This window comes from Myotis myotis, unplaced genomic scaffold (assembly GCF_014108235.1).
Source record: "Myotis myotis isolate mMyoMyo1 unplaced genomic scaffold, mMyoMyo1.p scaffold_m19_p_20, whole genome shotgun sequence".
NCBI lineage: Eukaryota > Metazoa > Chordata > Mammalia > Chiroptera > Vespertilionidae > Myotis > Myotis myotis.
Window position 1 is genome coordinate 22,152,045 of NW_023416325.1, and position 26,407 is coordinate 22,178,451.

Consider the following 26,407-nt stretch of genomic DNA (forward strand, 5'->3'; position numbering starts at 1 on the left):
CGCCCAAGCCCTGCACAGAGGCATTTGCCGGATAGCCTCAGGCAAAGGCTAGATTAGCACCTCCCTAGAGGTCAGAAGTTCTCTCACTGCAGACACAGCTGATTCTCATAGCCACTTGGCCTGGAGGTCAAACCCTCCCTGGTATTAGCTACAACAATCAAGGCTTAACTACAAGACTGCAAACAAAGACCACTAGGGGGTGCACCAAGGAAGCATAACAAAATGCGGAGACAAAGAAACAGGACAAAATTGTCAATGGAAGATATAGAGTTCAGAACCACACTTTTAAGGTCTCTCAAGAACTGTTTAGAAGCCGCCAATAAACTTAATGAGATCTACAAGAAAACTAATGAGACCCTCGATGTTATATTGGGGAACCAACTAGAAATTAAGCATACACAGACTGAAATAACGAATATTATACAGACTCCCGACAGCAGACCAGAGGAGCGCAAGAATCAAGTCAATGATTTGAAATGCGAGGAAGCAAAAAACACCCAACCGGAGGGGCGGAATGAAAAAAGAATCCAAAAATGCGAGGATAGTGTAAGGAGCCTCTGGGACAGCTTCAAGCGTACCAACATCAGAATTATAGGGGTGCCAGAAGAAGAGAGAGAGCAAGATATTGAAAACCTATTTGAAGAAATAATGACAGAAAACTTCCCCCACCTGGTAAAAGAAATGGACTTACAGGTCCAAGAAGGGCGGAGAACCCCAAACAAAAGGAATCCAAAGAGGACCACACCAAGACACATCATAATTAAAATGCCAAGAGCAAAAGATAGAGAGAATCTTAAAAACAGCAAGAGAAAGAAACTCAGTTACCTACAAGGGAATACCCATACGACTGTCAGCTGATTTCTCAACAGAAACTTTGCAGGCCAGAAGGGAGTGGCAAGAAATATTCAAAGTGATGAATACCAAGAACCTACAACCAAGATTACTTTATCCAGCAAAGCTATCATTCAGAATTGAAGGTCAGATAAAGAGCTTCACAGATAAGGAAAAGCTAAAGGAGTTCATCACCACCAAACCAGGATTATATGAAATGCTGAAAGGTATCCTTTAAGAAGAGGAAGAGGAAGAAAAAGGTAAAGATACAAATTATGAACAACAAATATGCATCTATCAACAAGTGAATCTAAGAATCAAGTGAATAAATAATCTGATGAACAGAATGAACTGGTGATTATAATAGAATCAGGGACATAGAAAGGGAATGGACTGACTATTCTTGGCGGGGAAAGGGGTGTGGGAGATGCGGGAAGAGACTGGACAAAAATCGTGCACCTATGGATGAGGACAGTGGGTGGGGAGTGAGGGCGGAGGGTGGGGCGGGAACTGGGAGGAGGGGAGTTATGGGGGGGGGAAAAGAGGAACAAATGTAATAATCTGAACAATAAAGATATACTTAAAAAAAAACACAAATAAATCAGATTGTAAATGCTGTAAATGTTCAGAAGAAGAAATAAAATAAAATAAAATAAAATGCAGATTGTTGGGTCTAACCAAAAACTAACCTAATCAGAATCTCTTGAGAAGTAGGACTCAATCTATTTTCTCCGATAGGCTAGGCCTTGCTTCTACTCCGAATATAATCTGTGAGCCAGCAGCATCTGCCACACTCAGGAGTCTGTTAGAAATGCAGAGTCTTAGTTCAGCTTAGACCTACTGAATCACAACCTGCAGTTAAGTAGGTTCTCCAGGTGACTGGAACACACAGTAAAGTTTGGCAGAACACACAATGGCAGTTTTCTATGTCCGGACTTCTCCAAAGTTCCGCACACTGGAAACTTGTATTTATTTATTTTTAAATATATTTTTATGGATTTTGGAGAGGAAGGGACAGGGAGAGAGACATAGAAACATCAATGATGAGAGAGAATCATTGATTGGCTGCCTCCTGCCAATTGAGCCCACAACCTGGGCATGTGCCCTTGACCAGAATCAAACCCAGGACCCTTTAGTCCTCAGGCTGATGCTCTATCCACTGAGCCAAACCAGCCAGGGCCACATTGGAAGCTTTTAAATACTGACTCCTAGGACCCACCCAAGACCAACACATTAGAATCTCTGTGGTTACATAGAACACTCCACTATGAAGGATGAACAAAGTCAGCTTTGTCTTTGGAATGCTTTTCATCATGTTTTATCTTTGAAGCTGAGTGTGCTAAAATTTTTTTTTTTTTTAATATATTTTATTGATTTTTCACAGAGAGGAAGGGAGAGAGATAGAGAGAGTCAGAAACATCGATGAGAGAGAAACATCGATCAGCTGCCTCCTGCACATCCCCCACCGGGGATGTGCCCACAACCCAGGCACATGCCCTTGACCGGAATCGAACCTGGGACCCCTCAGTCCGCAGGCTGACGCTCTATCCACTGAGCCAAACCGGTTTCGGCTGTGCTAAAATTTTTATTAAAATAAACTTTCTGGCTTTGGGCTTTTCTATTATGAAAGAGAGGCAAGTGACTTATTCTTTAAAACACACACACACACACACACACACACACACACACACACAGGAATATGTCCATTACCTACAATGTGAAGGATACAAAGATGGGGAAGGGCAGGGTCTAGCCCAGTGATGGCAAACCTTTTGAGCACGGCGTGTCACCATTTTGAAAAACCCTAACTTAACCCTGGTGCCGTGTCACATATAGAAATTTTTTGATATTTGCAACCATAGTAAAACAAAGATTTATATTTTTGATATTTATTTTATATATTTAAATGCCATTTAACAAAGAAAAATCAACCAAAAAAATGAGTTCCAGTGTCACCTCTGACACACGTGTCACGTGTCATAGGTTAGGTTCACCATCACTGGTCTAGCCTGTCTACCCCAGGGAAAGGAGGCACTCTTTCTGCCCCTGAAGGCAAAAAGAGGTGGGAATTAGGCAGGTTACTATGGATAAATTTCCCAGAGGCTTTGAGAACCAATCATAAGATGCATTTTATATTCTATTGAAAGTGAGTAGGGCGAGAAGTACCACATCGCAGAGTATGGCTCCAGCCCCTGGCAGGGTGTAGACAATGGTGATGACCACTCTGAGGCTCAAAGGATTTGTTATGCCCAGATTTCAGGATCCCCAAAAGACCACCAGGGAGCCAGCCGAGTCCGATGCAAAAGCAAAGAGGCTTTATTCGAGCTAGCTCGGCTCCCCGACCACACTCACCGACGCAGTGGCAAGTGGCAGAGAGAGAGGGAGCTCTGTGGGGAGAGGGGTTTTACAGGGGGGTTGAGTAAGGGGAGGAGAGAGGCCTGTGGGCCCTGCTGATTGGCCGGGCACAAATCGGTGTCTTGTTACACAGGATGTGGTCGTATCTATGACACGCACTTCCCTTGATTATCATTGGTTAGTTTAAAGAAATCTTAGGTGTGGCTAGCAGAGGCTTGTGCTTCCGGGAAGAAGCTCCTTGCTGAGCACACAGCTAATGGCTGCTGCCCAAAAATGGAGGATCCGGGGCAAGATGGAGGGCGTAGCCCTCGCCCTGGGGCAAGATGGAGGGCGTAGCCCTCGTCCTGGGGCAAGATGGAGGGCATAGCCCTCGCCCTTTCAGATTAAGCAATAACCACTAGGACAGCATTAGCACCAGTGGAAAGAAATGAAGACCACCCAAAAGAGAATCAACAAAGGTTATTTATTCCCAACTTGCTGTAGCGAGGGAGTCACCCAACATCCCTGCATTTGGCAGACTCAAAGACAGGCGATGGGAACGTTTTATAGTGGAAAAGGGAGAGGGCCTCCGGTGTGCCCTGGCTGAGGTGGGGGCCTGGGATGGCTGGAGGCGGGCTCTCCAGAAGCAGGAAATCATCCCATGTGATTGTTAGCGAGGTTATTTGGTTTCCTCTGCTTGGTCCTGAGTTGGAAGACAAGGGGGGAGGGGAGGGCGGGTAAAGAAACTGGCAGCTATTGACCAAGTCCTGGTGATTTTGTGTTGATTGCTGCACAGGTTGTGGTTTGGCTTCCCAAAGTGGTGGCTGCAGAGATTGTGGGTCAGAATTCTATTGTCATATGTGGTCTGTTCATTTGTATTGTGGACGAAAGGGGCCACATGCAAACCTGACAAGCTCAGGGGAGGCCTGCATGGTGGTCTTGCAAACTCAGAGACCTAAAGTCACCACAAAGAACGGTCTGAAATTAAACTTTAACTAAAAACAGTGATGGTGGGTAGTTACATCCTAGGCCAGTATCTTCACTGACAAGTTCAACCTTTACCTTCACTGAGCCTGTCTTTTTGCATCTATAACATACCCTTGAAATGTCTGAGTAACTTGTAACTTCCCTTTTTCTGGAACCCTCGGGGCACAACGTAATGTGCCTGGGCACCAGGACAGAGACCACAGATTCCTTCATTGTTATGTTCATTGTTCCTGCACCCACCTATGTATGTGTCCATCATTTTACTTTTTATCCAATCCCAGGGGTTTCCCCGCTTTGCTTTCTCCCACCTCTCTAGTCTATCACCAGTGGATTTCATGTACCCCACCTATGTCCCTTTCCTTTGATTGCACTGTATAAATACAGATGTAACCCAACATTCTCTGGAGCATTATCTCAATTCCTTGAGGTTCTGCTTCCCAGCAATTGTCGACAGTTTGGCTCAAATAAACTCACAAAAATTCTTTACAGGTTTGAATGTTTTTATGTTCACAGTATACCTAATCGCTCACACCCTCCCTGTTCCTCCTGGCAGGGAGGGCTGGGGTAACTTTACAAAGCTGGAGGAGACCTGGGGCCCCTCAGCAGCGGCTGAAGGAGTGATTGACAGGGTGGGTCCTGGATTAGATGGCAGAACCGCCCAGAGAGGTTCCCCAGAGGAAACTAGCTGGGCAGAAATGGGAAATGTGTGTCTTTCTTCTTGGAGAGGATGAGGGTGTCGCTGTCCTTGATACCATAGCTCCCCAAAACGGACCAGTCCTGCAGGACCTGGCCTAGGAACTGCAGCTCCTGCTGCTTTCTGAGCAGCCCCTGCTTGTCTTCTATCTGCTGCTTCAGGCCCAGCACCAAGCTGTTGGGGTCGACGGCATAGGCGTGGCTCCCACCTTCCGGATTCCTCACAAAGACCTGGATCTCCGGGGGGATGGTCTCCAGCAGGCAGATGCGCGTGTCGGAGAATATCCCGAACTCGGCCAGGGAGCTGCGGCTGCGGAGGAGCTTCCGCTCGCCGCTGGGAGTCTGGAAGGACAGACGCTGCAGGCCCTCGCAGGACTGTCTCCGCTGGATCTTCTCCTTGACCTTCTTTATGGAGCTGTAAGGGTTCACCATGAGGGTCCAATCTGGGCAGCCCCACTGCTCCACGGTCACCTGGATGTCCCGTGCCCTCTGCAAGAGAGACGCGAGGGGCTGAGTCACCACATTCCTCTGTTTGGCATGCCAGTGTTCCCCTTCCCTGTCCTTATCTTTCCAACAGCAGCAGCAGCAAACATTCAGGGGGTGCCAGCCACCTTCCAGGTCCCATGCTGGGTGCCTTTTAGTCTCTTCTTAATGCATTTATTCTCACAGCAGCCCTAGGAGGGGTTGGTTCTCCTATTATCCCATTTTACAGATAAGGAAATGGTGGTCAAGAAAGGTGAAGTGGTCCAGTTAGTGTGGCTCAGTGGTTGAGCATTGACCCATGAACCAGGTCAGGGTTCAATTGCCAGTCAGGGCATGTGCCCGGGTTGCAGGCTCAATCCCCAGTAGGGGCGTGCAGGAGGCAGCCAATCAATGATTCTCTCTCATCATTGATGTTTCTATCTCTCTCTCCCTCTTCCTTCCTCTCTGAAATCAATAAAAAATATATATCCTATATAATAAAAGGCTAATATGCAAATAGACCGAACGGTGGAACACCTGAATGGTGGAATACCCGAACAACCAGTCACTATGATGTGTGCTGACCACCAGGGGGCACGCGCGGGGTTGCCGGTAGACAGGGGACTAGGGGCCATGGTGGGAGGGGCTGGGTGGGGATGTGGAGGATGGGCCAAGACCCGCCCTGTGCCCACCACAGCCTTGTGGCCTACAGTTTCTTTCAAGGTGCACAAATTTGTGTGCTGGGCCCCTAGTGTGTGTGTGTGTGTGTGTGTGTGTGTGTGTGTCCTATATAATAAAAGGCTAATATGCAAATTGACCAAACAGTGGAACAACCGGTCATTATGACGTGCACTGACCACCAGGGGGCAGATGCTCAATGCAGGAGCTGCCCCCTGGTGGTCAGTGTGCTCCAACAGGGGGAGCGCAGCTCAGCCAGAAGCCCTGAACCAGGCTCATGGCTGGTGAGCACAGCGGCAGTAGCGGGAGCCTCTCCCACCCCATGGCAGTACTAAGGATGTCTGACTGGCCCACGGGGAGTGGGCCTAAGATGTCAGCTGGGCTCTCAGATTGTGAGAGAGAGCAGGCAGGGCTGAGGGACTTCCCTCCCCCCCCACCCCGTGCACAAATTTCGTGCACCAGGCCTCTAGTGTATATATGTATATATATGCCTAAGCGACCATTCAACCAGTAGCTATGATGCGCACTGACCCCCAGGGGACAGATGCTCAACACACAGGCATGGAAGCATAGAACAGACTGATGAATATCAGGGGGAAGGGGAGGGCGGGAAGAGATTAACCATATATCTTATATACATACTAGAGGCCCGGTGCACTGATTCGTGCACTGGTGGGGTCCCTCAGCCTGGCCTATGGGGATGGGGCCGAAATCAGCAGTCCGAGATCCCCCGAGGGGTCCCGGATTGCGAGAGGGCCTTTGCCTGTACTGTAGATTTGGCATCATGTAATATTACCTGTTATTTAGCATTTTTTTGTTTGTTTGTTTTCTAAGTATCTTCTCTGGTAATTCTTTCTAGCAATTCCACTCCCCCTCCACCCCCAGAATTTGGAGCAAGGAAAGGTTTACTGATCGAGAAGGCCTAGTTCGAGAACATGAGAGAACTAATTCTCCAATCCATTTTATTTATTTACTTATTTATTTACTAGAGGCCCGGTGCACAAAAATTTGTGCACTCGGGGGGGAGGGGGAGGTCCCTCAGCCCGGCCTGTGCCCTCTCGCAGTCTGGGACCCCTTGGGAGATAACGACCTGCTGGCTTAGGCCTGCTCCCGGGTGGCAGAGGGCAGGCCCAATCCCTAGGTGCAGCCCCTGATCAGGCTCAGAGCAGGGAAGATTGGGGAGTTGGGGCGTCGCCCCCTGTCATGCACAGAGCAGGGTGGATCGGGAGGTTGCGATGCCACTCTCAGTCACACTCAGGGTAGGGCCGATTGGGGGGTTGGGGCGCCTTCCCCTGTCACGAACAGAGCAGGGCAGATAGGGAGGTTGTGGCTCCGCCCCCTGTCACACACAGAGCCGCAGGGCGATCAAGGGGTTTGGGCGCTGCCCCCTGTCACACTGATCCTGGTGCTGGGAGGCCTCGCAGCTCCGCTGATCCCGGTGCTGGGAGGCATATTACCCTTTTACTATATAGGATAGAGGCCTGGTGCACAGGTGGGGGCTGGCTGGTTTGCCCTGAAGGGTGTCCTGGATCAGGGTGGGGGTCACCCTGGCCAGCCTGGGTGAGGGGCTGAGGGCTGTTTTCAGGCTGGCGGGTGACTGAAGCTCCCAACCACTCCTTTTTTTCTTTTCTTTTTTTTATTCCGGGCCAGCTTTAGCTCTGAGGCTTGGCTCCAGCTCTTAGGCCTCTGCTGCTGAAAGCAGGTATCTGGTTTGTTTGGGTTCTATAATCGAAACACTGTTTCAACTCCAGCTCTGAGATCCTGGCTGGCTGAAAGCAGGTTTCTGGGGTTTTGTTTAGCTTCTATATTTGTAACAATGTTTCAAACTGCAAGCTCAGAGGCCAGCAGCGGCAGGCGGGGAACGTTGGAGTCCTCCGTCACTGAAGCAAGCAAGCCTCATGTTCACCTCGAGCTGCCTGGCTGCCGGCCGCCATCTTGGCTGGCAGTTAATCTGCATATCGCCCTGATTAGCCAATGGGAAGGGTAGCAGAGGTGTGGCTAATTACCATGTTTCTCTTTTATTAGATAGGATGTAAAATATATTTTTATTGATTTTAGAGAGGAAGGGAGAAGGGGAGAGAGATAGAAACATAAATGGTGAGAGAGAATCATTGATCAGCTGCCTCCTGTACCTCAACCACTGAGCCACACTGGCCAGGCTCCAATCCGTTTTAAGACAACTCAAAATTCAGGTGTCCTTCAGCAGTTTGTACAAGTTTGTTTCAGAGATTGTTGCCCCCACCCCCCCACACTTGCCCCAAGCCCAGTGTTGGCACAAAACAACTGGCTGATTGGACTTGCCTGGGCTCAGTTCGTGCAAGGAATGATTGGGAGCACAGAGCTGATTCTCAGGAAGGTCTGGGAAGAAGGAAGGAAAGCAGAACAAGGATTTGAAGGTAAGAAATCTGAGGCTCAGCGAGCTGAGTAATTTCCCCGAGTTCTCAGAGCTGGTGGGTCATGCAGCCAGGCCTCACACTGTCTGACTCCAATGCCCCATTGGCTCCATTGACACAGAAATAAGTAGGTAAATGCTATGCATGGATCTCATTCTGGGCTTCAAGCCCCTGGCAGCAGCCCAGAGGGAGCCTTTACCTTCACATTCCAGCTGGGGACTGGGTTGTCCTTGCTGTCATAGCAACAGTCCTGCTTCAGGCACTGGCAGGCCCTCTGAGCCACTATGTCCCATCTGCACCCTTCCGCCACGTTGTAGGTGGGGTCAGCTGGATCCAGGATGATGGGCCTGCAACACAGGGAGAGGGTCCCAGGCTCTTTCTGGCCAGAAAGCAGCCTTCTCAGGCATCACCTCTTCAAGGCCTGAGCCTTTGTGTGTCCAGAGCCCCAGCCCTCAGTCCACGAGGGCTCAGAGACATTGCTGGAGAGTCACAGGACAGAGACCATTAGATTTCCAAGAATTCCTCTTGGGGAGAATTCTCTAGATGTTTGTAAAAAATTTTGCCTGGCGGGCGTGGCTCAGTGGTTTAGTGTTGACCTATGAACCAGGTGGTCACAGTTTGATTCCTGGTTGGGGCACATGCCAGGGTTGTGGGCTTGATCCCCAGTAGGGGATGTGTGGGAGGTAGCCCATCAACGAGTCTCTCTCATTACTGATGTTTCTATCTCGCTCCCTCTCCCTTCCTCTCTGAAATCAATAAAAAAAATTTTAAAAGAAATTTTGATGATGATGATGTGTGTATGTGGGGGCCGGGGAGAGAGTGAGATGCCAAAGCAATATCAGATGCCCACTCAGGTAGGTGGACCTCTTAAGTTCAAAGGCTTTGTTTTGCTGACAGGCTACATAAGTTGGAGGCTAGAGCTGCTGAATCATTTTAAATAATAACTCCCTCTCCCCCAACTACTGATACTTGGGGTACTGGGCCAAACCCTATGTGAATTTCCCTCTTTTCATGCTTACAGTTCCATAGGTGGGGACTAGTATTGCTGTTGTTCTCCCCATTTTACAGATGAGGAAACCGAGGCACATAGACCTCCCTAAGTTCTCACAACCAGCAGGTGGGATTCCTCCTCAAAAGAGGAGAGGTTGGGTTGCCTCTAAGTGTCTCTCCTCTACATAAATGCTGAATGAATAGTTTAAGGAATACAAGCTTGAAGGGGCTTAGGGTTAGGGTTAGGGTTAGTTTCCTTGGGTTGCTTGCGTAACAACATGTGTTGGATGCCACGCCCATGATAAGAGCTGGCCTTGTTCCAGGGGCTTTCAACGTAGGAGGGAGCCGTGACTTTACATGACAGAAGGTGATAGCAGGCCATTGGAGTGAACTGAACATTTTCGGCCCCAAGCTTGTTACTCCCAACATCCTTGGCTCCCTGAAATCATCCTGTAGAAGCCAGGCTGCCTGATGGGGTGGGGTCACCTGACCCAAAGTGCCCCATCTGGGGACCCGATACACAGGGCTGACGCCTAGTGATCAGACTGGTTCTCTCTGGAGTTTGGACCAGGGATGATGGAGGTCCCTCAGCAGGTAAGAGGGAAGCAGGGCAGGTGTGGGGAGGGAAGCAGAGGCCGAGAGGAAAGAGAGGGTGGGCGGTGAGACAGTGTGTCAGGGAGAGAGGGATCTAAAGGTTTGTCAGGTCCTGATGGTTTTCCAACCTCAATTTTCTGGGTTCCTTATAATCAATCCTCTTTTCTTAAGGAGACCAGGCTTGTCTTCCTTGTTTTTTTTTTAAAAAAAAAAGACCCATCACTCACGTAAAAGAGCAATGACCAGTCTTGTGATATTGCTTGCGTTGACTTAGACCTCCTGCTATGAAGAATTGTCTCAGGCTGGGTTCTCCCAGCAGCAGGTTCCCAAGGGAAGGATTTGAGTGCAAGAGTTTATTCAGAAGGAGATCCAGGATCACCAATGAGGGCGTGGGGAGTGAGAAGGACAGGAAGGGTGCCCGTCAGGGTGATCATCTGGGTGATTGCTGCAGTGGAGGCTGGAAGTTAGTCTCCCGGGAGGGACGCTGGGATTAGCAGTGTAGCAGGCGAGACCCAGAGTGAGTCCTTCCATCAGAGAGGGGAGGGAGCTGGGGTATTTAGCCACCAACTGCCACCAGGCAAAGGGACGCAGGTGCTGCCGTTGAGGGCTGAGCCAGCTTTCGTGGAAATAGAAAAAGCCCAAGGGCTGCGGATGGGCCCCAGCAGCATGTGCCACCGTAGGCATCGACCACGGAGGCCTTCGCAGATATTCTCTCTGACCCTCACAACAGCCCCGCGTTGGTGGTGCGGTGGCTCCTGTTTTACGGAGAAGGAACTGAGGCAGAGCTGGGAGTAAACCCGGGTCTCCATGATTCTTTCCACTTTCTCACGCTCTCTTTAAAAAACACTGACATGCTCTTCTGAGGGCAAGTGGGCTAAGATAGGAGGGAGCGGTGGCTTGAGGGCCAAGGAAAAGGCGTGTAGCTGCTAAGGCCCCTGGTGATTTTGGAAGGTGGCCACAGTCAGTTCAAGGTTTCATTGCAGCCTTGTTACTTAACACAGCCCCCTCCCCAAAAGAGACCCCCACTAGCACCCTCCCTCGGTTCTCTTGCTTCCCTCTCGGACATGTGTTTAGAAGCAGGGGCCCAGTACCTCTGTCTTTGGAGCTGTTTTCTGACAACGTCCTCAATGATCGGGTTCTGGAACGTGTAGTACTTGGTCCAGTAGATACAAAGGGACTCATACTCCTGGAGGAGTTCCATCACAGTGGTGAGGCCTTCGTCCAACCTGAAGCTCTCATTCTCCTGCGTGCCCATTTCCCAGGCGTAGATGGTCAGCAGCTCCAGGGCGTAGAGAGGGGGCAGCGCGGCCCTGGGGCTCCTGGCTCTCACATACTGTGGAAAGAGATGGGCAGAGAGAGCGAGACCCTAAGACCCTGTGTCAGGATGGCACAGGACCAGAAACTGGCAAGTCCAAGTTCTTGTAACGGGGGGGGGGGGGGGGGGGGGGTGCAGGAGGCCGCCGATCAATAATTCTCTGTCATCATTGATGTTTCTATCTCTCTCTCCCTCTCCCTTCCTCTCTGAAATCAATAAAAATATATTTTAAAAAAGACTTTAAACCCAGCAATACAATTTATTTTCTCCAAGATAAATGAGATTTTAGTAGGATTCTTAAAACTTAGACGATGAATGGTAAGCCTTCGGAAGAATGAGGCCTTCGTTTCTTTCAGGATCTTCGGCAGACCATTTAACGGTACCTAAAAGCAAAACCGAAATCCAAAACCAAACCCAAAGAAAAGATCTACGTTCCCTCCCGGGCCGATGTTCATGATGCTCTGATTTCTTCATGTTTAGGATTTCCGGCTCTTCTACGATTGCTGTGACCTGCCTAGGTATGATAAGCTTGTGGGAAAATTGCTATTTTCCCATCAAGAACAGGTACTAACTATAAACCTAGCAATCTTGGTCATCGTTTCTTTCAACACCCATTATATTTTTTATTGCTTTAAGGCTTTTCTTCTTCAGCCCAATTCCCTTGCAACTTCTCTGCAAGTTCTTATTTAATACACGATTTTCGGCTCAGTTCCTTTTGGCAGTTGGACGTCTCCCTGAGGTTGTCCAGGGGCACCTATTTCCCAAACGAACTAAAGTGTGTTGCCTGAGAAACCCACCCTGGGCTGTTTACACGTGGACATGACCCCTTTTCAACTCTGAGGGTGAATCTCGTGTGGCAAGAGCTTTTACTCTTGTGACATCTCTCTCCTCCTTCCCCAACTCTACTCTGTTGCTTTTTAAAATATTTATTTTATTGATTTCAGAGAGAGAAAGGGAGAGGAAAAGAGATATAGAAACATCAGTGATGAGAGAAAATCATTGATTGGTTGCCTCCTGCACACCCCACACTGTGGATCAAGCCCACAACCCGGGCAATGTGCCCTGACGGGGAATTGAACTGTGACCTCCTGGTGCTCAACCACTGAGCCATGACCGTCGGGCCTCTGTTGCTATTTTTAATTCTGGATTAAGTCTGAGTTTTGGCCAAGTCTGATTCTGGTTCTTGCTCTTATTTGTAGAGGGCCACTTACATCCGTGCTGGTGACAACAGTCCGTGAATCTGGTTTTATGGTTTGACTGTCTGGTGGTCGCTATTGGGAGATGGGTAATAGGAATTTATTTTCTGTTGGGGGCCAGACAATGGGAATTTGATTGTATTTTGTATTTTTCCTTCTTTCTTTTTCCATCTGTGTGTCTTGAGGATTCTGATATCTCCTGGGAGGCTCACTATTGTTGTCTTGCATGTCATTATGAATTTAAATCACTTAAAAATTTGTCTGCGTGTGTGTATGTGACACCTGGAAAATAACCTGTAAGATTAGGAGCTCAATGATGCATAGATTTTATGCTGTAATTAAAGCAGTAAAACCAAAGCCATTAGTTCTTTTTGTCTTTATGTATATAAATGAAAAACAATTATCTGATTACAATATAATGTATCTGTGGGCAAGTCCCTTTCTCCCCACTCCACTATGGGAAATTTATGGAGTGTGACTAGAAATAAATTCATGGGTGAAGGCTCATATCCTTACCAAATGGGTCTGAGTCAGAATTTCACTGTATTCTTTTATTTCAGAAATATATGATTTGAAAATAACTTTTTCTTCTGAATATATCTCATATCCTCATGAAAAGATGATAGACTTGTGCAAACTAAGATTAAACATTCTTTGAATGATATATTATTCCAACTGAAACCTCAGAATTTAAAAAAAATTCCATAAAAAGTCCTGATATTGGTTATAAACTAACAAATCCTCAGAAAAAAACACAAAGAATTATTTTGCCAAATAATAGCATATATAGGACCTGCTTACAATGATGATTAAATATTTACAAAGTGATTTTAAGGAGAAACCAAGATGGCGGCATAGGTAAACACCGGAGATTGCTGCCTCATACAACCACTTCAAAAATACAATTAAAAGACATCATCCAGAACCACAGGAAGGCTGGCTGAGTGGAAATTCTACAACTAGAAGGAAAGAGAAAAGCATACCGAGACTCAGAGGAGGCGCGGTGCAGAAGTAAAATACAAAGGTGCGGAGGTGCATGCGGAGAGGGCTGGCAGCTGAGGACACGGTTGTCTTTTTCAATCGGGAGGGAATCTCAAGCTCTGAGCTCCAGTTCCGGGTGAGTCTCTGGGGACCCAGACTCATACAAGAGAAACAGGACTGTCTGGCATCGGTCGGAACTCAAGGGCAGCTTTCTCTGGGAGGTGCTCGCAGCAATTGCCGGAACACTGAGAAGCGGGGCCTCTGAGGGCAGGACTGAGAGCAGCCATAACTGCTCGATCCACCCTGTTGATCCCCTGGCACCCGCTCAAGCCATGCACGGAGGCTTTTGCATATGAAAGGCCTGGCCCTTTGCAATCTGAAAATTACTTAACAATCTGCAGCTGCTCCAAGGCCCCAGGACAACTTGCATTGCTTCACAGCTGGCTTCTTCTGGGTAGTCTCAGGCAGAGGCTAGATTAGCACCTCCTTAGAGATCCAGGAGCCAGTGTGCCCAGTGGTCAGAGTGGGACCATCCAGATTGCAGCTCCTCAGATCCATAAAGGACACACTCAGGGGGCAGACTCAGTGAGCACCAAAGCCCCATCGAAGCAAGTCTTGCCCTGGAGGGGTGTCTCTAGCACAGAAGTTCTCCCACTGCAGACACAGCTGATTCTCACAGCCAATTGGCCTGGAGGTCAATCCCTCCCAGTGATACCTACAACAATCAAGGCTTAACTACAACAAGACTGTGCACAAAGACCACAAGGGGGTGCACCAAGAGTGTCTATCTCAGGTAATTGGGGAGGCTGAGCCACTGGGCCCTATAGGACACAGCACAGAAAGCCACTCTATCGACACAGCGAAGTATAAAAAATGCCGAGACAAAGAAACAGGACACAAATGACAGAAATGGAGGAAAGCAAACTACTGGATATAGAGTTCAAAACCACACTTTTAAGGTTTTTCAAGAATTTTCTAGAAACTGCTGATAAACTTAATGAGACCCTCAAGAAATCTAGTGAGACCCTCGAGGTTGTGATAAAGGGCCAACTAGATATTAAGCATACACTGACTGAAATAAAGAATATTATACAGACTCCCAACAGCAGACCAGAGGATCACAAGAATCAAGTCAAAGATTTGAAATACGAAGAAGCAAAAAACACCCAACTGGAAAAGCAAAATGAAAAAAGAATCCGAAAATACGAAGATAGTGTAAGGAGCCTCTGGGACAGCTTTAAGAGTACCAACATCCGAATTATAGGGGTGCAAGAAGAAGAAAGAGAGCAAGATATTGAAAACCTATTTGAAGAAATAATGACAGAAAACTTCCCCTACCTGGTGAAAGAAAGAGACTTACAAGTCCAGGAAGCGTAGAGAACCCCAAGCAAAAGGAATCCAAAGAGGACCACACCAAGACACATCATCATTAAAATGCCAAGAGCAAAAGACAAAGAGAGAATCTTAAAAGCAGCAAGAGAAAGACAGTCAATTACCTACAAGGGAGTACCCATAAGACTGTCAGCTGATTTCTCAACAGAAACTTTGCAGGCCAGAAGGGAGTGGCAAGAAATATTCAAAGTGATGAATAGCAAGAACCTACAACCAAGATTACTTTATCCAGCAAAGCTATCATTTAGAATTGAAGGTCAGATAAAGAGCTTCACAGATAAGGAAAAGCTGAAGGAGTTCATCATCACTAAACCAGTATTATATGAAATGCTGAAAGGTATCCTTTAAGAAGAGGAAGAAGAAGAAAAAGATAAAGATACAAATTATGAACAACAAATATGCATCTATCAACAAGTGAATCTAAAAATCAAGTGAATAAATAATCTGATGAACAGAATGAACTGGTGATTATAATAGAATCAGGGACATGGAAAGGGAGTGGACTGACTATTCTTGGGGGGGAAAGGGGTGTGGGAGATGCGGGAAGAGACTGGACAAAAATCGTGCACCTATGAATGAGGACAGTGGGGGGGGGGGTGAGGGCGGAGGGTGGGAGGGGAACTGGGTGAAGGGGAGCTATGGGGGGAAAAAAGAGGAACAACTGTAATAATCTGAACAATAAAGATTTAATTTAAAAAAACAAAAACAAAGTGACTTTAAGTTCCTGTTTCCATGACTATGCAGTATTTACATAATGCAAATACTACATAGTATTTACATAAGCTCAATAAAAATTTGTCTTTCTTCCTACCAGGATTCAATTAGAGAAAACAATTTATCAATAAATCAATAATAACATATCAAATATATAAATAAATTTGTGTTTATGCCAGAACTCTAATCCAATTAGGTGTGATAATCAATCCCACTATTACAAATCAAGGACAAGATAAGATAGACCAAAAAGACAAATATCGTATGACTCCACTTATATGAGGAAGCTAGAATAGGAAAATTCATAGAGACAGGAAGTAGAATGGTGGTTCTCAGGGGCTGGGGGAGGGTAGCATGGGGAGTTAGTGTTTAATGGGTACAGTTTCTGTTTGGGGATGGATGAAAAAGTTCTGGAAATAGATAGTAGTATTTACACAACATTGTGAATGTAATTGCCACTGAACTGTACACTTAAAATGGCAAAAAAAAATCCCCCCAAAGTAAACAAAAAACTTAAGTCAAAAGCTCAACTAGTCCTGGCTGGTGTGGCTCAGTTGGTTGGGTGTCTTCCCATGCACTGAGGGGTTGCGGGTTTGATTCCCCGTTAGGGCACATGCCTGGGTTTCAGGCTGGAGCCCAGGCAGGGGGCGTGCCAGAGGCAGCGGAGATCGGTGTTTCACTCTCGCATCGATGTTTCTCTCCCTCCCTCTCTCTTCCACTCTCTCTAAAAAAAAATACGCCTGGGAAAAATGAGTGACCCGCCCTAACTACCTTATGAACAATTGAGTGCTTGCTGCCCTGTTCGCTCATGATCTGGACTGAAGGGCAGCCCCGCCCTTCGGCTCATTTCACCTTCTTGCTTCTGGGCTCCGTAGGTAATAAACCCTGTGACTGTGGCCTCTGTGTAGGTATATTGAAACTGCGCCTTCAGTCAACATGACCCTGAGAGTTTCACTTCCCCAGGCGGGAGCTCGATATTGAAGGAACTACCTGCTGACCCCTCCTTCTCAGGTCCTACTCTGCATATTCGTAATTTCAACACGCCAGTTCCGGCTTCTCAACACAGTCCTTTGGCCCTTGACCCCAGTCCATGAACTGATGTGAACTCTAAAATACTACTGAGTCATCAAAGTCAATGCTGACACCAGGGACTTTACCAAACTTCCTGACAGGAACTGTGAGCCCCTGTAGCATCATGGGACACTCGTTTTGTTTACCGTACAATACAAGCTCTTTATGCCCTTACGTATCCATCAACCCATCTTGTAACACTTAGCTGGATAAAACTTGTCAAATAAAAGAAAACATCAAATTAATAATACTGAATCAAAAAACAGTTTCATAAAACCATAGGTGGTCGAATCCTTGGCTTAGGGGCAGAGGCTTGAACAGCAGGGAGGACCATCCAAGTGAAGCTGAACCTTATCCCGCAGACAGACGTGACACATGAACGTGCATGTCATATTCGGGAAGGAAGCACTTTGCAACAAACAGAGCAAACACACCATTCCACTGAGCTCTCGGTTCTCCAAGCCATAAGCCTTGGATCGGTTCCTCTAAGTGAATGTCTTACCAGCAAAAACAATTTTATTCTTGGCTTTGGCAATGCTAATGTCTAAAGATATTTCACAACCCTGGTTGATATCATAGTCACATAAGAAAACTGCTGGTTTCCCACCATAAACAGACTAACTGTAAACTCACTGACCTTGGCAATGTTTTGATTTTTTATCTTTCAATACATTTACTCTTTTTAAAAATGTTTTTAAATTGATTTTTAGAGAGACAGGAAGGGAGAGTGAGAGAGAGAAAAAAAACATCGACGTGACCGGGAATCGAACTGACAGCCTTTCCATGCACAGGACGAAGCCCAACCAACCCCAGCCACACCAGCCAGGGCAATACATTTATTATTATTTTTAACTGAGTCCTTCTGAAATCTGGCTCTCTTACCATTTTTAAAAATTAGAAAGCGTCTTTTTATTTTTCTAATTTTTGTGTTTTTGAGCCCTTCTTTCACAAGTTTAGATGACTATTCATCTGGATTGTTGTGTGTACATAAACCTTATATAATTTTTATTTTTATTTTTATTTTTTTATATAATTTTTATTTTAAAACTACAAGGTAAGCTCTAACCGGTTTGGCTCAGTGGATAGAGCGTCAGCCTGCGGACTCAAGGGTCCCAGGTTCGATTCTGGTCAAGGGCATGTACCTTGGTTGCGGGCACATCCCCAGTAGGGAGTGTGCTGGAGGCAGCTGATCGATGTTTCTCTCTCATCAATGTTTCTAAGTCTCTATCCCTGTCCCTTTCTCTCTGTAAAAAAAAAATCAATAATAAAAATATACAAAAAACATTTATTAAAAAAAAAATAAAACTACAAGGTAAGTAAAACCGAATATAAACTTCATTCTGAATAATCTCTCCAGGAATAAATATATACATCCTGACATATCTTAAAGAGATATACCACTTCCCTTAATAATCTTTCTTTTTTCAATTACAGTTGACATTCAATATTATATTAGCTTCAGGTGTCATATGGATATTTTGAAATATGCATGATACCATGCAGACATCGCATGTGAAATCTAAAAGGCAACTGCTATGAACGTATTCACTCAGTAATAATCATGACCCCAGGAACTCCCGCATTGGAGGGGAACTGGTGTGGGTGGAATGCAACTAGTCTTTCCTCTTGTTAGCTGTCCTCAGTGGGCAGAGATTAACGTGCAGATATGCCATTGCAATTGACATTAGCCAAGACTAGACTGTGTAACTGCAGCATTACAAGTACTTGCTCACTGAAATTCTGTAAGTTCCTTATTTTTCTCCTTCCTCCAGTTTTTCTTTTTCTTCCTCCTCCCCTTCCTCCTTCTCTTCCTCCTCTTTCTCTAGCCTCTTATTTGTTTATTTTTTTTATTGATTTCAGAGGGGAAGGGAGAGGGAGAAAGAGAAACATCAATGAGAATCATTGATCAGCTGCCACCTGCACGCCCCCTACTTGGGATCGAGCCCGCAGGGAATGGAACCGTGACCTTCTGGTTCATAGGTCCATGCTGGCCGGCTGGGCTCTCTAGCTTCTTCATTGTTCCACTTTATATTTCATGACACTAGCATTCTCCCTCTCGCCACCTCCATTTCTCCTGGCGGCAGTTTCCTGCGATGACCTGTCTGGCCGCTGCCTCTTCTTCCCTCTCTCCTCCACCTCCCCAACCGCAGCCCCTCACCTGCAGGTACCAGTGTTTGACCAGCCGCAGGAGGCTCTTCAGCTTGGTGGGCCGGTGCTTCACGAAGTCTCTCTGCAGCTCGCAGAAGGAAGGAGAGAGATGCCCGGGGTACGGGCAGGCCTTCACCAGGTTCACATAGACCTCGGGGGGCGGCTGCGAGTGGGGAGCAGAAGGCCCTGGGGGAGAGGAAGCCAAGGGAGAGGCGGATTTAGGAAGCCCAGTGCCTGTGCCTGGAGAGCCTGCTAATTCACAGGAGTGTTTCCAGGGAAACTTGAGGCCATAAACCAGCGGTTCTCAACCTTCCTAATGCGCGACCCTTTAATACAGTTCCCAAATTTCATTGTTACAAATTGAACATAATTAAAGCATAGTGATTAATCACAAAAACAATATGTAATTATATATGTGTGTTCCGATGGTCTTAGGCCACCCCTGTGGGTCGCGACCCACAGGTTGAGAACCGCTGCCAGTCCTTCTGCAGAAACAAGCGCGTTTTCTAAATCTCAGCCACCCAAGCTCTGTTGTCTCCCTTGCTGCGCTCAGGTCTGCTTCGGATCTCTCTCTCTCTCTCTTTCTCTCTCTCTCTCTCTCTCTCTCAGATTTGCTTGGACCCCCACACCGCAGGGGGCACCCCGTTCCAGGTGAGAAAGCTGGGCCCTGAGAGCGCCCGGCAGAGGGGTGGGCGCTGGGCGGGGCGGGCATCAGGACCGCGCCGTCCCTCTCGGCCCGCCCCCGGTCCCTGCCGGTTCCCCGCCGCCCGGGAGCCGGGCCCTGGGTCGCCTCCGGTAGGAGCTGCGGGAGCACCGAGGTTGCGCTGCGGACTCGCCCCGCGGGCCAGGCTCCGGTGCAATCGCACAGGTGTCCGCGCGGCCCTTGGAGAAACCGGTTTCCCAAGCTGAGCCACGCGACAGGCGGATCGGGGTCACCCGGTGCCGGGGGGTCACCAGCCCCAGCGCGGCGGGTGGAGGGCGAGTGGCCGGTCCCCGGGGCCCGGCACGGTGGCGTCTCCCTTACCCAGGGCCCTGTAGGCCGGCACGACGGTGACGGTGACCGGCTCCTCGGTCCACCTGGTCTGGACGGTGAAGGCGAGAGCATCGGGGACGCCCGGGGACACCCCCAGGACCTCGAGCCCGAGGTCCAGCAGGTCCTGGCAGGTCCACAGCGTGCTCCGGATCAGCCTCAGCGCGGCGCCGTGGCGCGCGGCCGCCTCCGGGAAGCCGCCGAAGCAGCTCAGAAAGGCCACCAGCTGCACCTCCGCGCTGCCCGCGAGCGCCGTGCCGTTCCCGAAGGAGCCCACCTGCGGGACACAGAGCGTCACCCGGGCCCCGGCGCCACGGTCACCGCACCCCGACGGGGGCTGCGGGGCACCCATCCCCCCCTTTACAGGCGAGGAAACGGACGCGGGGCGAAGCCGCTCGCCCAGGGTCGCAGGGCGCGCAGGCCCCCAGGTTCCTCCCGGCTTCGTTCTGAGACTGTCCTCCCCCGCAGCCATGTCTGCTCCCAGGGACCATGACTGCCCCTCCACGGGGAGGCGGACACGGTCTGAGTGATTTATGGCATTAAAGGGGGCGGGGGGCAGCCTTGCCTGGTGGGTAAGAGCCTGGGCTGTGGGGTGGGGCAGCCTGACCTGGACCTGACTCCCGCCTTGGTTTTCCAGCTGTGATCATAAATCATCTCTCTCTCTCTCTCTGTCGGGAGGTGGGATCGCTGGGCATGAACCGGCCTCAGATCAGCCTCCTCTCCCGGTGGGTGAACTGGTGCGGCCGGTGGGGTGAGCACTCGCTGGGTCTGGTACCCCTGAAAGCCCTTCGTGCAGACAAGACCTTTTCATCCTCACCCCAGTGACTGAGGTGGGTACGAGTAGAATTATCTCTGAAGTACAGATGAGAAAACGGGCTGTGGGGTGGAAAGCTACTTGCCCTGGCTCCTAGCCAGCAGTCATGGTCACGTCAGTTACAGAGTCAGCCCGGCAGGCGTGGCGCAGTGGTTGAGCATTGACCTATGAACCAGGAGGTCATGATTCAATTCCCGGTCAGGGCACAGGCCAGGGTTGCTGGCTTGATCCCCAGTGTGGGGCCTAGGGGAGGCAGCCGATTGATGGTTCTCTCTCATCATTGATATTTCTCTCTCTCACCCTCTCCCTCTCTGAAATCAATAAAAATATTAAAATAAATCAATAAGTCACTTGACCTCAAGCTTCAGATGCTGGGAAGAGATGGGGACTGAGGTTTCCCAATCCTTCCCGGAGGTGGCTCCCCTGGGCCGGAAACCAGAAGGAGGGGGAGGAACAACACCTTAATTCTAGTCTTGCCTTGCCACCAGCTTCCTGTGTGACCTTGGGACATCGCTCATCCTCTCCGTGCCTCGGTTTCCTTAACGTTTAAATGAGGGACTGACTGAGACTGTCGGATGCCCCGTGGCCTTTCTAGTTTGGGCCTCTTGAATGTGGAGCCTTCAAGGACAGGAGGCCACATGAAGCAGCTGCGGGGGGATCTCACAGGGGCACCCAGAGCCCTGGCTGTGGAGTTAGACCAACCCCGGTTCAAATCCCAGCTGTACCACCAGCTGTGCGGCCTGGGGCAAATCACCTCACCTTTCTGTGCCTTCATGGAAAAAAAACAACTTTTTATTATTAAAAAAAAAGTAAAACATAGAGCCCTAGCCAGTTTGGCTCAGTGGATAGAGAGGGTCAGACTGTGGACTGAAGGGTCCCGGGCTCGATTCCAATCAAGGGCCCAGGTTGCGGGCTTGATCCCCAGTGTGGGGCGTGGAGGAGGCAGCCAGTCAATGATTCGCTCTCATCATTGATGCTTCTATCTCTCTCCCTCTCTTTTCCTTTTTGAAATATATATATATATTAGAGTAAAACATAGAGAATAAAATGAACTCATATATCCAGTCAGCTTCAACAAGTCTTAACTTCTCGCCACATTTGCTTCATCTAAACCACATTAAAGTAAATTATAGACACCAAGAAACTCTGTCCCTAAATAATTTAGCATTTGTGTACAACGTAAGAGAACATATCTCCCATAAGCACAGAACTAGCACACCTAACAAAATCAACAACGATTCACTTATCTCATTTAATATCAAGGTCATACTAAAATTTCCTCAGCCCTGTAGCTCAGTGGTTAGAGTGTCTTCCCATGGTTGCTGGTTCGATCTCAGGTCAGGGCACAAAGAAGTGGAACAACAAACCAATCTCTCTCTCTCTCTCTCCCCCTCTCTATCTCAAATTTAAAAAATTTCCCCAATTGTTTCTAATCTATATTTTATGGATGATCTACTCACACCAGGAGCCAGCCGAAGGCTTTACTGTGCATTTGGTTGCTACGAATCTCAAGTCTCTGAGCCTCCATTTTGCTCATCTGAGAAATGGGAAAAGAGCAGTATCTGCCTCACACGGTGCACAGCATAGAGATCACACCTGTTCGGGGTTATGCTGGTGCACCCCAAAAAGTGAACTACTTTAGCTTCCTTGCCGGGTTGTTCTGCTCGAGGCAGCAGTGGGGTGGGGTTCGGGCAGCGAGGTGGGGCTCCCAGCGACGTCAGCAGCATGGCTAGGGATAAGGAGGCAGAGGTCCCCGGCGCCCTCAGAGATAAGGACCCTCGTGCTGGGTGTGCCCGGCCCTGGCCTGGGATGGAGAAGCCCGGTCTCACCTTCACCAGCTTCAGCACCCGCACCTCCTGGTCCAGCCCACACTCTCCCTCGAGGGGCTCTTCCCTCAGGGACTGCTCCACGGTCTTCACGGCCTCCAGCACCTCTTCCTTCCACTCCCGGCTGGGCTGCAGGCACTGAGCCACGAAGGAGTCCAGCCTGGAGGCAGGGGTGCCGTACAGCTCCATCTCCGCGGACAGTGCCATGGCTGTGTGACAGCACCCAGCCAGGCAGATATGTAGTCACACACCCAGCTCCTGGCATGCACGCCCCTCCTTTTTTTTAAGGGAGCGCCTCCTCAGTTACCTCTAGCACCCTGCTGGGATAACAGACCATCGCGGAGAGGAAGCCAGGAGCGACGGGGCTGATCTGGGGCGCCCTTCTTGGGGACCCTGGCTGTGGCAGAGGCACAGAGGGGCACTGAGCTGAGGTTGGGAGGAATGGGGCCACCTTAACAGGCTTGGCTTCTGGCCCAACTTTCTGCCATTGGTTTCGATTCTCAACTTTTTGAGTTTCCTTTCAATGACGTTCGGAAAGTGAAATTGGCTTGAGTTGGTCCTTAGAAGAGGCCACTCTCCCAAGAGGTCAGAGTTGGATGGGATCCGTCAGTCCGGCCATCCCACCTTGTCACCCAGACTGCGGCTCAGGCGGGGGAGGGGTTTGCTCAGGGTGGGGATGAGCAGTGGGGACTCAAGTCAGGTAGAACAGACTTTGTATTTTTTAATTTGAATATTTCTATTTGTTCAGTGACAGTTGATGTTGAATATTATTTTGTGTTAGTTTCAGGTGTGCAGCACAGTGGTCAGACAATCATACACTTTACACAGTGTCGCTGGGGTTTCCAGGCCCCCCTGGCACGGTGCACAGTTATCACACGCTCTGGACTGCATTCCCTGTGCTGGACTTGACGTCGCTGGGGCTGCTTTGCAACTGCCAGTCTGCCCTTCTCAATCCCCCCACCTTTTTCACCCAGCCCCCCTCCCCTCTGGCAGCCCTCAGTCTACTCTCTGTATCTATGAGTCTTTTTCTGTTTTGTTTGTTCGTGTACATTGTTCTTTGGATTCCACATAGAAGTGAAATCAGATGGTATTTGTCGTCCTCTGACTTAGTTCACTTAGCATAATGCCCTCGAGGTCCATCCAGCCGTCACATAAAATGGCTGAGTAATATTCCTCTGGACGTATGCACCACAGCTTTAAAAAACCCACTCGTCTGTTGATGGCTGCCTGAGGTGCTTCCATAGCTTGGCTATTGGAAACAACACTGCAATGAAGATGAGTCTGCGTACATTCTTTCAAATAAGTGTTTTGAGTTTCTTCAGCTATATTCCCAGAAGTGAAATCCCCGGGTCGTAAAGCAGTTCCACTTTAGTTTTTTGAGGCAACTCCATACTGCTTTCCACAGTGGCTGCCCCCGTCCGCGTTCTCACCAGCAGTGCAGAGGGCTCCCTCTTCTCCACATCCTCGCCAGCACTTGTTGTTTGTTGATTTGTTGATGGTAGCCATTCTGACAGGTGTGAGGTGATATCTCATTGTGGTTTTCATTTGCATTTCTCAGATAATTAGTGTCACTGAACATCTTTTCATAAGTCTATTGTCCATCTGTATGTCCTCGTTGGGAAAATGTCTGTTCAAGTCCTTTGCCCATTATTTATTTATTTATTTATTTATTTATTTATTTATTTTTGTAAGAGAACATTTATTGGGTAAATTATAGAGGTAGAAAAAGTAATTCCTAGAAGAAATGGGCTTAGGAAACACGGTGTAGAGCTAAAGGAAGGGCCCTTGGAGGTTGAGAGTGAAGGAGCTCCTGGTAACATGCCTGGGCGGGGAGGGGAGGGGAGGAAGGGCACAGAAAGGCACGCCTGTGCTCCCAAGGCGAGACCTTTGCCCATTTGTAAATTGGATAGTCTGGGGGGGGTTTTGGTGTTGAGTTGTATGAGTTCTTTATAATTTTGGATAGTAACCCCTTATCAGATGTATCATTGGCGAATATCTCCTATTAAGTGGGTTGTCTTTTCATTTTGTTGATGGTTTCCTTTGCTACGCATTTTTTGTTTCCCTTGCCCAAGGAGATGTATCAGAAAAAAATATTACTAAGAGAGATGTCTGAGAGTTTACTGCCTATGTTTTCCTTTAGGGGTTTTATGGTTTGAAGTCTTACATTTAGTTTTCAATCCATTTTGAGTGTATTCTTGTATACGGTGTAAGAGGGTGGTCAAGCTTCTGTTCGTATCTATCTGTCCAATTTTCCAGATAGATGTTGGTGGAATCTTTAGGGTTCTTTAGATACAGTCTCATGTCATCTGCCTGACAGAACAGACTTTAAATTCCAGTTAACTCTTTACAGACTCAACCGTTTTGACCCCGTGCCCGTAGGTTGTCATGCAAATTAAGCATGGGAATATTGAGCAGAGAAAGCACTGACTAAATGCAAGTATTATTCATTTACTAATTATCTAGTGAGTGTCTTCTAGGTGCCAGACATCGCACTAAGGGACAAAATGGGACTGGTTCCTGCCCCAAGAGGCACCCGGAGCAGCAGAGGATCCGAACTAGGGACTGAGAGCGGAGTGTGCCGGCGGGAAAAGGGCATGGAAACCTGGCAGGAAGCTGGCAGAAGAGGGTCTTCTGGGTCACTTCTGGTGTCAGTGGACGCCTGACTGAGAAGAGTCTTAAAAGACTGGGGATGTGGCCAGGAGGAAGCGGGCACAACACAGGAGAAGACAGAGAAGCGTGAACTATCCAGGTGTGTGCCAAGGACTCAGATGTTAAATATGCCTTGGCATGGAGGGTTAAGAGGGGGAGACGGAAAGGATGTGCCTAGACAGGCAGGCAGGAGTTTAATCTTGGAGTGCCATTCACTCATTCATGCATGCATTCATTCAACGAACATTCTTCTGAGCATCTATCATGTGCCAGTCAGGAGTTGGGCATAAAGCAGTGAACAGGCAAAATTCCCTGCCTGCAGAGGGCTTACTTTCTGATGGTGAAGACAGACAAAAACAAGATAAATAAAACTATAGTAAATGAGATGGTGATAAGTGCTAAGCAGAAATATAAAGCAGAGAAAGAGGTTAAGAGGTAGTGTGTGTGTGTGAGTGTGAGTGTGAGTGTGTGTGTGTGTGAGTGTGAGTGTGTGTGTGTGTGTGTGGGTGTGTGTGAGAGTGTGTGTGTGTGTGTGAGTGTGTGTGTGGTTGTTCAGTCTTAAGGTGGTTAGGGAAGACCCTAAAAGGAGACATTTGACATTTGCACAGACATGACTGAGGTGAAGAGTGAGCCATGTGTATGTCAGAGGGAAGAGGATCCTGCATGGCAGAAGGAACAGCAAATGCAGAGGTCCATGGCGATGGTGGGCCTGGTGGGTTTAAGGAACATCGGTGTGAAGGGAGGGACATGATAGGGGAGGAGAGGGGGAGGGGATGAGGTTTGAGTAGTACAGGGTGTGTGTGTGGGGGGGGGGGAGGGGCGCTAAGGGTGTAGGACCTTGAAGACCACTAAGACTTTGACTTTTTAAAAAAATGTATTTCGGAGGGAAAGGGGGAGAGAGAAAGAGAGCACAGTACTGATTCACCAGTCAGCTGCCTCCTGCACGGGGGACCGAGCCTGCAACCCCGGCACGTGCCCTTGACTGGGATCCAACCCGGGGTGTGTGTGGGGGTGGGGGGTGGGGGTGGGGTTAGTCCGCAGACGGACTCTCTAGCCACTGAGCCAAACCAATTAGGGCAAGACTTTAACTTTTACTCTGAGCCAAATGGAGAGCCACCGGGGTTTCCAAGAGGCAGAGCATGGTCTGACTTTCCTTTTACCAGGATGACACTGCCTTCTGCGGGAGAGCAGAGCAAACGCAGAGGGTGTGGGTGCAGGTCAGGCGGGAAGCAGTCCAGTAAGGGAGTTACCGCAGCAATCCAGACAAGAGACGTGGCAGCTTGGATCAAGCTGGTAGTCGTGAAGGGAG

General features: G+C 48.6%; 1 protein-coding gene and 1 long non-coding RNA gene across 9 annotated transcripts; one reads left to right on the plus strand and one right to left on the minus strand.

Moving 5' to 3' along the window:
- Positions 1 to 4,638: 4,638 nt before the first annotated feature.
- On the minus strand, positions 4,639 to 22,729 carry OASL (2'-5'-oligoadenylate synthetase like). 4 transcript variants are annotated; one of them, XM_036353756.1, is made up of 6 exons: positions 22,453 to 22,729; positions 19,804 to 20,086; positions 18,800 to 18,965; positions 11,054 to 11,295; positions 8,578 to 8,725; positions 4,639 to 5,334 (listed from the first exon to the last, which is right to left on the minus strand). In XM_036353756.1, exons 1-6 carry the CDS (start codon positions 22,712 to 22,714, stop codon positions 4,834 to 4,836), a joined length of 1,602 nt encoding a protein of 533 aa, XP_036209649.1. In that variant the 5' UTR covers positions 22,715 to 22,729; the 3' UTR covers positions 4,639 to 4,833. The 4 variants fall into 4 exon arrangements, with proteins under 4 accessions (XP_036209649.1, XP_036209650.1, XP_036209651.1 ...); XM_036353757.1 differs by having other exon boundaries at positions 18,790 to 18,965; positions 22,453 to 22,688; XM_036353758.1 differs by lacking the exon at positions 22,453 to 22,729 and adding an exon at positions 20,417 to 20,617.
- LOC118678283 lies at positions 9,740 to 25,766 on the plus strand. Of its 5 annotated transcripts, XR_004974846.1 has the most exons (4): positions 9,740 to 9,962; positions 11,634 to 11,841; positions 24,913 to 25,198; positions 25,707 to 25,766. It is a non-coding gene; the product is annotated as an uncharacterized LOC118678283 (long non-coding RNA). The 5 variants fall into 5 exon arrangements; XR_004974845.1 differs by lacking the exon at positions 25,707 to 25,766 and having other exon boundaries at positions 24,913 to 25,508; XR_004974847.1 differs by lacking the exons at positions 24,913 to 25,198; positions 25,707 to 25,766 and adding an exon at positions 13,034 to 13,380 and having other exon boundaries at positions 11,634 to 11,795.
- Positions 25,767 to 26,407: the final 641 nt, after the last annotated feature.

Excerpts from the sequence above, each read along its gene's own strand:
- OASL (XM_036353756.1), bottom strand. The coding sequence starts at position 22,714 with ATGCCAGGAGCTGGGTGTGTGACTACATATCTGCCTGGCTGGGTGCTG. Across the intron at positions 20,087-22,452 it reads GGGTGCTGAAGCTGGTGAAG|GTGGGCTCCTTCGGGAACGG; the intron begins GTGAGACCGGGC and ends TGTGTCCCGCAG. Across the intron at positions 8,726-11,053 it reads AAACAGCTCCAAAGACAGAG|GCCCATCATCCTGGATCCAG; the intron begins GTACTGGGCCCC and ends CCTGTGTTGCAG.